This window comes from Pinus tabuliformis, chromosome 9 (genome assembly GCF_031772625.1).
Source record: "Pinus tabuliformis cultivar Carrire ecotype Pingquan chromosome 9, CPIR1, whole genome shotgun sequence".
Classification (NCBI taxonomy): domain Eukaryota; kingdom Viridiplantae; phylum Streptophyta; class Pinopsida; order Pinales; family Pinaceae; genus Pinus; species Pinus tabuliformis.
This window is the reverse complement of record NC_142307.1, coordinates 332713802-332727768: the sequence shown is the minus strand read 5'-3', so window position 1 is coordinate 332727768 and position 13967 is coordinate 332713802. Positions and strand designations below refer to the sequence as shown.

Below are 13967 nucleotides of genomic sequence, written 5' to 3'. Positions count from 1 at the left end.
TAGCCTGTGCACATGCTAAGGAAAATTTGAATTTTCTTATGATGTGAAGGGGTATCCTATCTGGAAGAATATAGAAGAATTACATTTAAATTAAGTTGAGCAAGGGTTTTATTATCACTACAATTCTACAAAAGTAAGGACATTTCGTCAAAGGGTTTCACTGCCATTTACAACAGTCTTATTAGAAATAAGTGTATTTTCTTGTTCCTCTTATTTCATGACTATAATGGATGCCATAAACTGTTAATTTTTCTCATAGGGCTATATTGTTCTTTGCTTACAACAATTACATTACATCAATTACACATTGAATTCACCCCACAACATTAAAACTATCATTACATCATATGCAATTATGTAGAAAGAACAACAATGCAACAGAACATAAAGGAACATCAGAAGAAAAGCATGCACCCATAGAGACATCAGAATTGGTCGGAGACCAGGGCAAAACCCCACAAGGGGGAAAACCAAGAATTCTTCTTCTTCTATTAGATTTCATCGAAAGTTCAGCTAAGATACAAAGTACAACACTACATCGGGCCTCCAGAGGGCCAAACCAAGTCAGCTAGAAAGTTGTTGCCATAATGCATCATAAAAGGAACACATCATATATCAAGTGTGCATTTATATGAAGCTGCCATCAATACTATCTTGTAATATATCAAAGGACTGAACAGCCTTGAGGGGACACAGCCATATAAAGTGTTCTATTACATAAACCAAGAAAATGATGTTGCCAAATACTATTAACTAGACCAGAGATATTAGATTTCTGCCATCAGGGACACAACCATCTTACTGTATTATACATTATAGGGGTAGGATCACTAGAGACCAGATCTCAACATGTATCGATTGGACAGATCATAGGATAATTGGTTTTGATGCCATATATATTGTGATGCCAACCAAATTATAGATTGTGATTAAACATATTGCAGAGGAACTTATCATATATATTGTGTATCATACAAATCGTTGAGGAACATAATGTATAAACTGTGAATCGATCCCACCAATATCAATATTGCTCTGCCATTCTAACGTGATACCACACTTGTAATGCAGAGTAACCATAACATTGATAATTGTACATAGGAACAGTGTAACTTACCATTCTGCAGAGATGCGAGACTGTGACCATTCCAAGAAGGCTATGCAAGAGAACAACGCGAGGTCACTTCGTATCACAGAAATGCCATATCAAGAGTGCGAGATCTTTGTTTTTACATAGATGCATACAAAGGGCACGAGATAATCTTAACGATGTCGTTCCAAGAATATGAGATCACATGCCATTAGAGTCCATGGGATTATTTCAATACAATAATACCAACCAACACTGTGAATTCAACAATGTAAGAGACTTGTAGTCATTATAGAGATTTTATACAGACAACAACACGGAGAGCAAGAGTTATGTCCTGTAGCGATTCTGAGAGAGATAGTTGAGAGCCTTTTGGATGAGCAAGATATTACAACAAAAATCATGTAGTGTGAAGAGTGAAACATTGTATCCATGATAATCAAATGAATCCATGCAAAGTGTCCACAACAATCAACTGAACCATAACCTTGTTCGAAGAATATGACCCCTTCTCTAGCGAAGAGCGAGACCCTAGATGCGAGGAGAGCGAGACCCTAGATGTGAGGAGAGCAAGACCCTAGATGCGAGACCTGAACTGAGAATTGTAGCACAAGAATTTGACCTTAAAGATATCCTACGACATGAGCATAGAACGATATGGTATCCACTAACCATTGGCTCGGAGCTTTTCCTTTTGATCTCCATTCCATGCCAAATGGTGGAGCTTTGACATAAATTTATAGCTGAATACATTAGAGAATAGGAGCCTTTTGAATTGAGCTGACATAGGTAATTTGGAAATTCAAATTTTGAATTTTTCCCTCCAACGTTAGCCAACTCAAATTCCTTTTATTCTAAGAGCCTTCTTGCAATAATGTTTCGTATGCTTAATCAAATGAGAGGAGTGCTAGGGAATTTCTCCCTACCTGCCAAATTTAACACTCCCTCTCAGATAGGGAGGAAATTTCATCTGCATCGAAAGCCTTAACTAGAATATCTCATAACAACTGCATCGTGACGTCTCTAGAGTGAACATCTCTCAATCATAAGAAAAGGCAGACATTTGTATCATTTATAAGACCCATCTCATATTGTCTCATAAAAGAATAACCAATGGTATGGGAGATTAGCCCTCCAAATCCTATAACGACTCCAGGTCAAATCATATGACCTCCATCTTAGCTATATCAACAAAATATCCATCACACCTCATCCTTTACTCATCAAATGAACAATCTCGATGTAATAGAAGAGGCGGAAGAAACATAATAAGGGAGTCCATCTTGACCCACATCATAATAGGAGAGCCCAGCTCAACCCTCTATTCAATAATCAATACAGTCATCTGAAGTAGAATCATCATTGTCATCAAGTCATATCTCATCTCAACTCATCTTTGCCCATCTTCATCTAATAAGCAATCTCGAATCCAAAAAAAAATGTGACATAGAAGGGGAGCCCAGCTCAACCCACAACAATATCAGAGAGCTGAGCTCGATCTAGAACAATATCAGGGAGACCTGCTCAACTTGGAACCACATTGGGGAGCCAATGCTACCACCCGGAATCCAATGACAATGAGGAAGGTCCTATGGGACACTCTCACCTCAAGTCATCTCTGCTGAATATTCTTAAGTCTAAAGAAGAAGAAACATCATAGGGGAGCCCTCTGCTTCCACCCTGTATCCAAAGACATTGGGCGAGATTAGACCTACCCCAATGCGTACGGATCACACTCTATCCCAAAGTCCTTGACAATAGGTGAGATCAACTTACCAGAGGTAAGGATCACACTCTACTCTATTGTCCTTGATCTTCCCATCTTGACCCGTGAGAGCCAGATAGTAGAACACCTACATCCACCAACTTGGGCGAGATCCACCTACTGCAAAGGGTAGGGATCACACTTTATCCCAAGTCCCTCATCCCATTGGCCAGATGGGGAGGTTATCCCACAAGGTGGGCAGGATGCTAACTGGGGCATACTCTAACTAGGGGGGATCCCAAATCTCACACACCCTATCGGTCAAAGGTCCCTCATCCCCAAGAGCCTGCAAACTCAATTCCTCACCTTGGGAGCTCAACCAAGGAGGAAGAGTAATGCTTAGTGTCCTCAATCAGCCCAAACCCTTGTCCAAGAGGGTCACATCCATCAATCCATGTTGCTCTCTGAAGATCAGAAACACATCAATGTGCTCGTATCTAGTATCGGCTTCAAATAGCTCACTGAAGAGTTTAATCACACTGCCTCATGCATTACCAAGAGCAACAATTCTCTCTTTTCTTGTTCATATAAGACATCAAGTGTCAGAGCAAAAATATATAGCATAAAGAAAAAGAATATCATATTCATCTTTTCTCCCTCTTAGGCAAGAAAGTAGTAATGACACACGTAAGCTTGTCTCATATAGCAACTTCATCTTAATTCATGAAGATGTCTCTGTCATAGCTATGTATGAGTAGACTTTATCTAGCTCGGAGTGCATACAAGGATCCATCTAACTAATTGCTTATCACGGGATCCACCAAATTTAGTAATAGTAATCCATCAGCATGTCACAAAAGCACTTCTATAAGAGAGGTGGATCCTGATAATGTCCTAAAGACTTATTTCATTTTGCACTCATGGGACTTCCAATCGTTCACTACAAATAAATAGTGCATGGTAGGATCTAATCAAGGATTTCTCCCTTTGATTAGGAAGCTTCTTCACTCATCATAAAGGGATACCTTATTCATCCTTTTCTCCCTCTCACTCAAAGAGGCAACAACCACAACTAGCAACATTGTTCTTAGTTCATGAAGATGTTTCTAGCTACATATATATATCCAGACTCCATCTATGTGAGCAACACAAGGATTCATCAAATCTAGCAACAATAATTCATCAATGCAATCTAGTGAAAAACACTTCTGTACAGGAACTGGCTCCTAAGCCAGTCACATGTGCCAAAACCCATAATATGCCATAGTCAAGTTCAATACAAGCCCATGCTGAGCTGTCTCATTTACATTGTTTCACGACTGATCATACCAACAACAATTTTCTTTTTCAAAAGTTCTTTTATATCAATATCAACATCATTGTACCCATCAAGTATTCAGTAGTGTGTATATGACCCATCGCTACAAAGCATGAATAATTTGACTGTCGACTCATTATGGGATCCATCCAATCTCAGTTTGAAGAGTAGTCTCTCTCAACAGCTTTAGTATTATACCAAACTTCTATCAGGATACTTCATCACTTCCATTCTCAAGAAAAACTCCCTCTGCTATTGAATGCAGAGTGGATCTGTTCTTGCAACCTTGAACAGGGGTTGAAGTCTCGCAACAGATGGTCATCAATCTAAATGTACCAATCCCAAAATCATGAGACTCTTGCTCATGCATCTCAGGGACCAGAAGAGGCTCTAGGTCTGATTCTTCTTTAAGAACATCATTTCATTTGGCCATACTACATCAAACCACATGAGCTAGAATCTCATCACAATAATGTGAAAGCATCTGGTACTACAACATCTTCGGAAAATCAAAGGGTCCTTGCATGATATAGAATCGCATATCAGACAGGTACATGATAGTGAACTCCTTCTGGTAATCAATCTAGGGATTTCATCAAATTTGAGCTCATCTTGATTTCAAATGTCCTTCCAATTGATGTTAAAAGGTTGGGTCCTTACATCTGTTTGATGTACCTACTAGCTTCTAAGAAAGAGAAAGAGCAATAAAATGTACCAAAACGAGATGCAGGACTCTTACTCAATTCAATCTTCCTTATCTTCTTCCTACATCAGCTCCCTCTCGATCCTGCCTCCATAGGACACCCATAAGACACTATACAGCGTCATCTTTGGAAGGAGTTCAACCTGTATTCCTGATTTTATCAGCAGTCATGTCCTATTTATCAAAGTACTGAAACTAGATCATATCCTTTCCTCGGGTTTTTTTTTCTTTTCAGAATTTGTCATAGGTATATAATTAATTCAATGGCTTCTTCTTGATTGCTTCTTATGCTCGTTGTTATTGCACATCAAGGATACTCCTAGGGTTCCTACCAAAAAAGAATATTTTGCTTCACATTAAGATTTATAGTGTAAAAGAACATAAGCCATGGTTCAAGGATTTTTGTCAAACCCTAGCCTTGTCTTGAATTCCTAGGGTTTCCTTCAAACCCAATTCTTCTTTTAGGTCTCTGCCATCTGCTTCTTGATTCCAGCATGGGTGTCCACTTAGGCGTGATCATGGCTTTTCTTCAGCCCAACTCTGAAACCATGTTAAATTTTCTCATAGGGCTATATTGTTCTGTGCTTACGACAATTGTATTACATCAATTACACATTGAATTCTCCCCACAACATTAAAACTATCATTACATCATATGCAATTATGTAGAAGAACAACAATGCAACGGCACATAAAAGAACATCAGAAGAAAAGCATGCACCCATAGAGACATTAGGATTGGTCGAAGACTGGAGAAAAACCCCACAAGGGGAAAAACGCAAAATTCTTCTTCTTCTTCTATTAGATTTCATCGAAAGTTCAGTTGACATACAAAGTACATCATTACATCAAGCCTCCAGAGGGCCAATCCAAGTCAGCTAGAAATTTGTTGCCATAATGCATCATAAAAGGAACACATCATACATCAAGTGTGCATTGATATGACGCTTCCATCAATGTTATCATGTAATATATCAAAGGACCGAACTTCCTTGAGGGGACACAGCCATATAAAGTGTTCTATTACATAAGCAAGATAATGATGCTGTCAAATATTGTTAACTAGGCCAGAGATACTAAATTTCTACCATCGGGGACACAACCATCTTACTGTATTATACATTATAAGGGTAGGATCACTAGGGACCAAATCTCAACATGTATCGATTGGACAAATCATAGGATAATTACACTCGATGCCATATATACTATGATGTCAACCAAAGCATAGATTGCGATTAAACATATTGCAGAGGAACTTATCATATATATTGTGTATCATACAAATCGTTGAGGATCATAATGTATAAACATTGAATCTATGTTGCCAAGAAACGTGGGTTCGGGGACGGGTACAGGAACAGGTACGTCATTTTTTGAAACAGGGTGCGTGGGTTCATCGAGGGTATATTATAATTTATATATTAAATATATAAATATTATATTATATAAATTATAATATATATAAATTTGTATATTTTTCAACTTTAAACAAGAAAACTAAAATATTTATGATTTAAACTTTAAATATTTAAACAAGCACATCACTGAACATTCAACATTCACAATGAGTTTTCAAAATTTCTAGTTTGATCTCAAGTGCAAATTGGAGTTTATATATTAATAAGAATCATGATATACGATCATTGTCATACTACATTCAAAATTTTCCTTAAGGCATCTCCAAACAAGAACTAGGAAATTTTAAAATACTGAAACAAAATTAGCTAATAGTGAATAATGGCTTCATCAACATCCATGTCATCAACATCCATGTCATCAGCATCACTCAAATCTTCAGTTAGCATGCTCTCCAGATAGGAATCACTCTCATCTTGAGGCTCTTGCTCATCCACAGCAACTGGAGGTAGCTCAATAAGGCCATCTGGTTGTATCTCCTCATCCACACACATAGCATCATCTGTGTATTGGTCCCATCTCTTGAAAGGACCCTCCTTGTACCCAAGGTCTTTTCGAGATATGAGACGAAGTGTGCTATGAATTTCCACTAAGTTCTCTGCCTTCTTTGAGCCCAACCTATTTCTCTTTATTGAATGGATAAAGGCATAAGTACTCCAATTCCTCTCGCAAGATGAACTAGCTACCTAGAATATTAGGGAAAGCCCATTAAATTAGTTAAAATTTTAAAAATAAAAACTAAAATGAACCCCAAGAAACCCGATTTTGGGGTTCCAAGTACCCATCATTAGGGTTCTCCGTACCTATCAAGACAAAAGAACCCAAACTTTTTAATGGAGAACCTGGTTCTTCGTAGAAGAACCCGGTTCTTATGGGTTCTTCTCAAAAGCACCTGTACCCGAATCCGGTACTTGGGTTCGAGAACCCAGTACAGGTTCGAGAACCCCACCCCCAAGTTCGCGAACCCGTGCAACATAGATGTGAATCGATCCCACCAATATCAATATTGCTCTACCATTCTAACGTGATACCACACTTGTAATGCAAAGGAACCATAACATTGATAATTGTACAAAGGAACAGTATAACTTACCATTCTGCAGAGATGTGAGACTGTGACCATTCCAAGAAGGCTATGCAAGAGAACAATGTGGGGTCACTTCTTATCACGAAAATGCCATATCAAGAGTGTGAGATATTTGTTATTACAGAGATACCATACAGAGGACGCGAGATAATCTTGACAATGTGGTTCCAAGAATATGAGATCACATGCCATTAGAGTCCATGGGATTATATCAATACAGTAATACCAACCAACAATGTAAGAGACTTGTAATCATTATAGAGATTTTATACAGATAACAATACAGAGAGCGAGAGTCATGTCCTATAGAAATTCCGAGAGAGACAGTTGAGAGTCTTTTGGATGAGCGAGATATTACAACAAAAGTCATGTAGTGTGGAGAGCGAAGCATTAATCCATGCGAAGTGTCCACAACTATCAATGGAACCATAAACCTGTTCAGAGAATATGACCCCTTCTTTAGTGGAGAGTGAAACCCTAGATGCGAGACCTTAATAGAAAATTGCAGCGCAAGAATTTGATCTTCAAGATATTCTGCGATAGGAGCATAGAACGATATAGTATCCACTAGCCGCAAGCTCAAAGCTTTTCCTTTTGATCTTTATTCCATTCCAAATGGTGGAGCTTTGACATAAATTTATAGTTGAATTCATAAGAGAATAGGAGCCTTTTGAATTGAGCTAACATAGGTAATTTGGAAATTCAAATTTTAAATTTTTCCCTCTAACAGTAGCCGACTCAAATTCCTTTTATTCAAAGAGCCTTCTTGCAATAATGTTTCCTATGCTTAATCAAATGAGAGGAGTGTTAGGGAATTTCTCCCTAACTGCCAAATTTAACATAAACAAACAAGGGTTCCTGAGTTGAACAGAACAAAGATACCTTTTCTTACAATCCTTGAGTTTGGAATAAACAGATTGGTTAGATCTGGCAATCAAGATTTTATTAAGCATCTTTAGACAAAGGCATTAGCTTATTGTCAACAACAAACAAGTCTTCATATTCGGTAGTAGGGCTTCAGTTAAGCGTTTCAGAGATCAGCAACAGTGAAGCACAGCTACAACATACTAAGAACAAGTAAAGGCAATTCTAACATCAGCTAGTAAAGGTGTCCAGCAGTAAGATTTTCATCATTGTCATTATACATCTTAAGGGTATTGGCATTAAGGAGGATTTCACTATTGGGGTTTCGTGTTAGGAATTCATTCATTGTAAGTGGGTTATTGTCCCTGGTACAAGAGCCCACAATAGTTTGCAAAAGTCTATTCATTGTAAGTGGGTCAATGTCCTTGGTACGAGAGCCCACAATAGTTATCACATTCATTATCATTTTCAAGGTGGTTGGGTGGTGCTAGGAAGATGATTGAAGTTGTCGGAGCTTGAAAACACTTCAAGGTGGTAGGGTGGTGCTAGGGCAAGTTGGAGCTTACAAGGCATTGGAGCATCGTTCCAGTGGGTGTAGGTAAAACAGGGTGTAGAAGCATCATTTCAGGACTTGGAGTTGCCTGATAAAACTAGAGCGCGTTCTATAAATTACTAGGGAGTTGTCGCTTCCCTTTCAGTTGGAGTTGTAGCATTGATGTACTCGTAAAATTATTTGAGAAGCGTTCGGTGGTTTTTCTCCCAGAGGGTTTCCACCTAAAAATAATGGTGTCTATTGTCTTTGATTCTATGCACTATTGATTTATGGTTTAATCTGATGATGAAAATAATTAATGCTCTAAAAAAGAAAGATTAACTAATTGTAAATGAAATATTGATTCGCCCCCCTCTTAGTATTTCCAACAGCTTCAGTGAAATATTTCAAAATATTTGGAAGTAAGTGTTTTATGAAGATCAATGATGACTCACCAGGCAAGTTCGATTCTCGAGTTGATGAAGGAATCTTTCTTGGATACTCTACAAGAAACAAAGCCTACAAATGCTACAACAATTGGTTGTGAAAGATAGTTGAAAGTATTAATGTAAAGATTAATGAAGTTATTCTTGAAAAAGAAGTTGAAATTAATGGAGAAGATCCTATCCTTGGAGATCCAAAAGAAGATGTTGCAAAAGAAGAAAAGGAGCCGGAAAATCAAAAGGAACCATCTCAAACTCCATCAAGGGTAAAGTTCGTTCAAAAACATCATCCAGAAGATTAAATTATTGGTGATGTAAATGATGGAATACAAACTCGAAGAAAGATAACACATACACCAAAAGAAATGATATTGCCTTACTATCCACAATAGAGCCAATGATTTTCACTCAAGCAAGGACCCTCACTGGATAAAAGCAATGGAAGAAGAAATGTATCAAATTGAAAAGAATGGAACATGGGAGCTAGTACCTTTTCCAAAAGAGAAAAAATGTCCTAGGAACCAAGTGGGTATTCAAGAGCAAGATGAATGAAGGACAGATTATCAGAAACAAGGCAAGGTTGGTGTGCAAGGGGTACTCTCAAATTGAAGGAATTGACTTTGAAGAAACCTTCGCTCTAGTTGCCCAATTAGAAGCCATAAGGATGTTTTTGGCATTTGCTTGCTCTAAAGGGTTCAAAGTTTATCAAATGGATGTAAAATCAGCATTTTTAAATGGTGACCTAAAGGAAGAAATATACATGGAACAACCAGAAGGGTTCGACTTAGCAAAAGGAAAAGACTTTGTTTGCAGATTAAAGAAGGCCCTGTATGGATTAAAACAAGCTCCAAGAGCCTACTACTATGCTAGACTTGATCACTATCTTCAACAACAAGGCTTCAAGAAAGGAGTTGCAGGAAGCAATCTTTATATGAAGATGGACAAAGACAATCTGCTAATCACACTAGTATACGTGGATGATCTGATTTTTGGAAGCAACAATGATGAAATGAGTCAAATTTACCCAGAACATGTCAAAATAATTTCAAATGTCCATGATTGATGAGTTTTCTTAATTTCTTGGATTTCAAGTAACTCAAACTAATGCAGGTTTGTTCATATCACAAGCAAAATATCTCAAAGATATGCTTAAGTGATTTGGGATGGAAGAATGTGCTATTGTAAGCACACCTATGATTACAGGTTGCAATCTAAGTAAAGATGATGAATCTCCTATGGTGGATGCTACTCTTTACAAATCAATGATTGGAGCTCTTTTATATTTGACAGCTTCACGGCTAGACATCATGCCGGCAGTAGAAATGGTGGAAAGATTCCAATCAGCCCCGAAGGAATCTCATATGCTAGTTGTAAAGAGAATACTCAGATACCTGAAATACACTCTTGATTTTGGATTCTTGTACCCTAAGAGCACAAATCTTACCTTGGCAGCATATACTAATGCAGAATGGGCAGGAGGCATTGATGATCAGAAGAGTACTAGTGGGAATGCATTCTTCTTGGGAGACTGTCTTGTATCTTGGCTTAGCAAGAAACAATCATCTATATCTCTCTCCACAGTTGAAGCCAAGTACATAGCAGCAGCAGATTGTTGTACACAAATCCTATGGATGAAGGAAACCTTGAAGGATGTCAACATAGAAACAAATCAGCCTATCACCATCTACTGTGACAACACCAATGCAATCAACCTCTCAAAGAATCCAGTCATGCATTCAAAGACAAAACATATCCCAATCAAGTATCACTTCCTCCGAGAATAGGTTGCAGAGCAGAACATCAAAATGGAGTATGTCAACACTAAGGAACAAATTGCAGATATCTTCACAAAACCCCTACCTCGAGAAGCATTTGAACATCTTCATCAAAAGATGGGGGTCATTTATCTTGCATCCCTTTGCTATTGATGTCAAAGGGAGAGAATATGACAGGGGGAGCAACACGATGACAGGTGGAGCAGCATGATGACAAGAAGAGTAGCATATGAGGAGATTATTGTCGATGACAGGGGGAGTAGCATACGAGGAGAGTGTTTCCATCAATAACAAAAGGGGAGATTGTTAGAAAAATTATTGTTATTGATGTCAAAGGAACACTAGTTCATGAAGACAATTAAATAAGCTTGTAGAGCATTTCAAGCTATTTCTAACAAGTACTTACTTGCCCCTTAACTCCTCTTAGTTGATAGGAAATTGAATTTTTAAATCAAGAAATTCATGTTTGTCTCTAGTGCAAGTTGGCCTCACCCAACAGACAGGTCAGTTCAACATAGGTTTGAACAAGTATAAATAGGAGTTATGCTCCTCCATTTCATCCATCCAATTCGGCCAAGAAAACCAAAGATAAGGAACTCGGACCTAGAGCAAGAAAAACAAGTTCATATCTCATGAACTTGGAGAGAAGATAAAACAAGTTTTTCATGATTGTTATCTCTGGTTTTCCATGATTGTTTGGATCATTGTTTGGCAGATCTCTATTCTGTTTTGGAGACATCTGTTTGCTGGATTTGTTGCCTTGTTTAGTGAAGAGATTTCAGCCCTTGAAGACTGTAACTGAAGCACTTGGAGCAGACCTCTCAGAAGCACAGATTTCGGCCCTTGGAACAGACCTCTCTGTGCCACAACTCTCTGCCTCTTGACAATCCTACAATTAGGCCCTGGGAGCAGACCTCTGTAGCTCGGGCCTGAGGCAAAGTCTAAACACAATTTGGACCTGTAGCAAATCTTGTTTTTGGTCCTCTGTGGCATATTTTTGGCCCCGTGTAAAGCATGAGCAGACCTCACTTTCAGTCTTGTAGTCACTCAGACCTGTGAAAAAGATACGCTTCAGCTCTGTAGCCTCAGACTTCGGTCCTAAAAAAACTTGCACACTGTGACAGACTTGGCACATTTGGACCTGTGGAGATTTCAAGTTTTCGGCCTCTAGGAAAAGAGCTTCATTCACAGACTTGAGCAGATTTTTATGGATATTGTTGAACCTATAACAGAGTTTGAGACTAGTTCTTGAGCTGAAGTTGAAGATAATCTTTGAAACACGATTGAGGATATAATTGAGGCATTGCTAGAACACTACTAGAGACTTGTTGGAGCAGCTTGTCGAGGACCTGTAGTGCAGACTTTGAAGCCAGATTTATACTCGATTTTGGGGCAGCCTCTCTCTTAACAGGGTTAAAGTCCTTGAAGCCATCGTTGGAGTAGTTCTTGAGTTGTTTTTGTGCAGTGTTGGAGCAAACTTGAGACTCTTCTTGAAGCAACCTTATTGAAGACTTGTTGAGCTGATATAAATCACTTGTTGGAACAGACATCCTTGAAGCATTGAAGACTTTAAAGTGCGTATTTCTGGTAAAGTTTTTTGGTTTGACCAAGTTGGAGCTTGGATTTGTTGAAAGGATTAGAGTCTTTATTATTGACCAAGTTGGAGATGGAAGTTTTTGAGAGGATTGGAGTCTTCATGTTGACTAAGTAGGAGCTTGGATCTGTTCAATGTTGGAGCCTTGAAAAAGTCAAAGATTTTGTTGTATAGGTTGGAGCTTGTCAAAGATTTTGTTGTACAGGTTGGAGCCTGATTTGTTGTACAAAAGGATTGGAGTCCTTATTATTTTTATTAATAAAATTATTTTTGTTTTATCTTTAGTGTTCTGGTCTATTTTGTCATAAAAATAAAAACCTTAACTGGGATAAAATAGTAATTGAAAAAAATACTGATTCACCCTCTCAGTATCTCCAACATGTTCCCTCCATCAGAAAGTTTTCCAATCAAGGGATTTCTGCAAAATCTAGATAAAGATATATATATATATGAGAGACTTATCACTGTCCAGATGATATGGTCGAACTCTAAACATGTTGTATATTAGATTGTTGTTAACGGACTTAAAACTGGAATAGCAAACAAAACCTGGAAAAAATTATTACCCTAAAACCCGGAACGTGAAAAAATCATAATCTATATCATAAAAATGGTATTTTTTCCACAAAATTTAAGGGGAGCAAACAATTTAAACCGTAGAAACTAGAAAGAATAACTTACCTTGGATTATCAAAAATCGGAGCAGCGGCCACCCTTCTCCCAGTCACCGTACCTGGTGGGCTCTGGTCCTCTGGGGCCTCCTCTCTCACCAGTCTCCGGGTTAACATGCTCTCCGCCTTCCTCCTCTTCCTCGCTATGATTTCCGTGCGGTTCTTCTTCCTGTTCGTTTTCGTTTTCATTGGAATTAACAGGATCCTGGACTGACGAGCAGAAATACCTCGGCATGGGTTTGAGATTCGATCCCTTGACGTCGGAGACAATATTTAATATGAACTTGTGTGATCCAGGCCTTCGGACTGTAAATTCTACTGAATTTGAAATCGAATTTGATAAGGGAACAGGATTGCACGAGAACATATAGCGCAGGTATTTATGAGAGTTTCGCAGAATTGCCATAGTGAGATCTAGGGGGTTTGAATACTCTCAATGAAAAATATTTGGAGAATTAATTTTGCAGACGGAGGGATGGGCACAGCTTCCGCTTCTTATTACTCCCTTCTTGGGAATGTGTTTTTCATTTGCGTGTCGTATTGTGACGAATTAGTTTTCACGAGCTCTAAATTTTGATTTCGCTTGTTAGTTTGTTTTGAATAAAAATTTATGTGAATAATTTAATATTAAGAATTTAATTTTGTTATTTTTTATTATTATATAAATCTATTTATTTGTAAAGTGATTGGTTTATGTTTTATTATGGGTTTTTGAGTAGTTTTCATTTCTACTATTATCAATTTTTGTTTTTAAGATTTATTTCTT

The 13967-nt window shown here is 38.0% G+C and overlaps 1 protein-coding gene across 2 annotated transcripts in view; it reads right to left on the bottom strand.

Moving 5' to 3' along the window:
* The window catches only part of LOC149148559 (succinate dehydrogenase assembly factor), a 32347-nt gene extending 18586 nt beyond the window's left edge, over nucleotides 1-13761 (bottom strand). The window contains exon 1 of one of the 2 annotated variants that reach the window (XM_089445571.1): nucleotides 13212-13761. In XM_089445571.1, coding sequence (XP_089301697.1) covers nucleotides 13221-13607 — 387 coding nt within the window. In that variant the 5' untranslated portion in view covers nucleotides 13608-13761 and the 3' untranslated portion in view covers nucleotides 13212-13220. The remainder of the gene's footprint in view (nucleotides 1-13211) is intronic. The other variant, XM_089445570.1, reaches the window with a different exon arrangement.
* Between the last annotated feature and the right edge of the window lie 206 nt (nucleotides 13762-13967).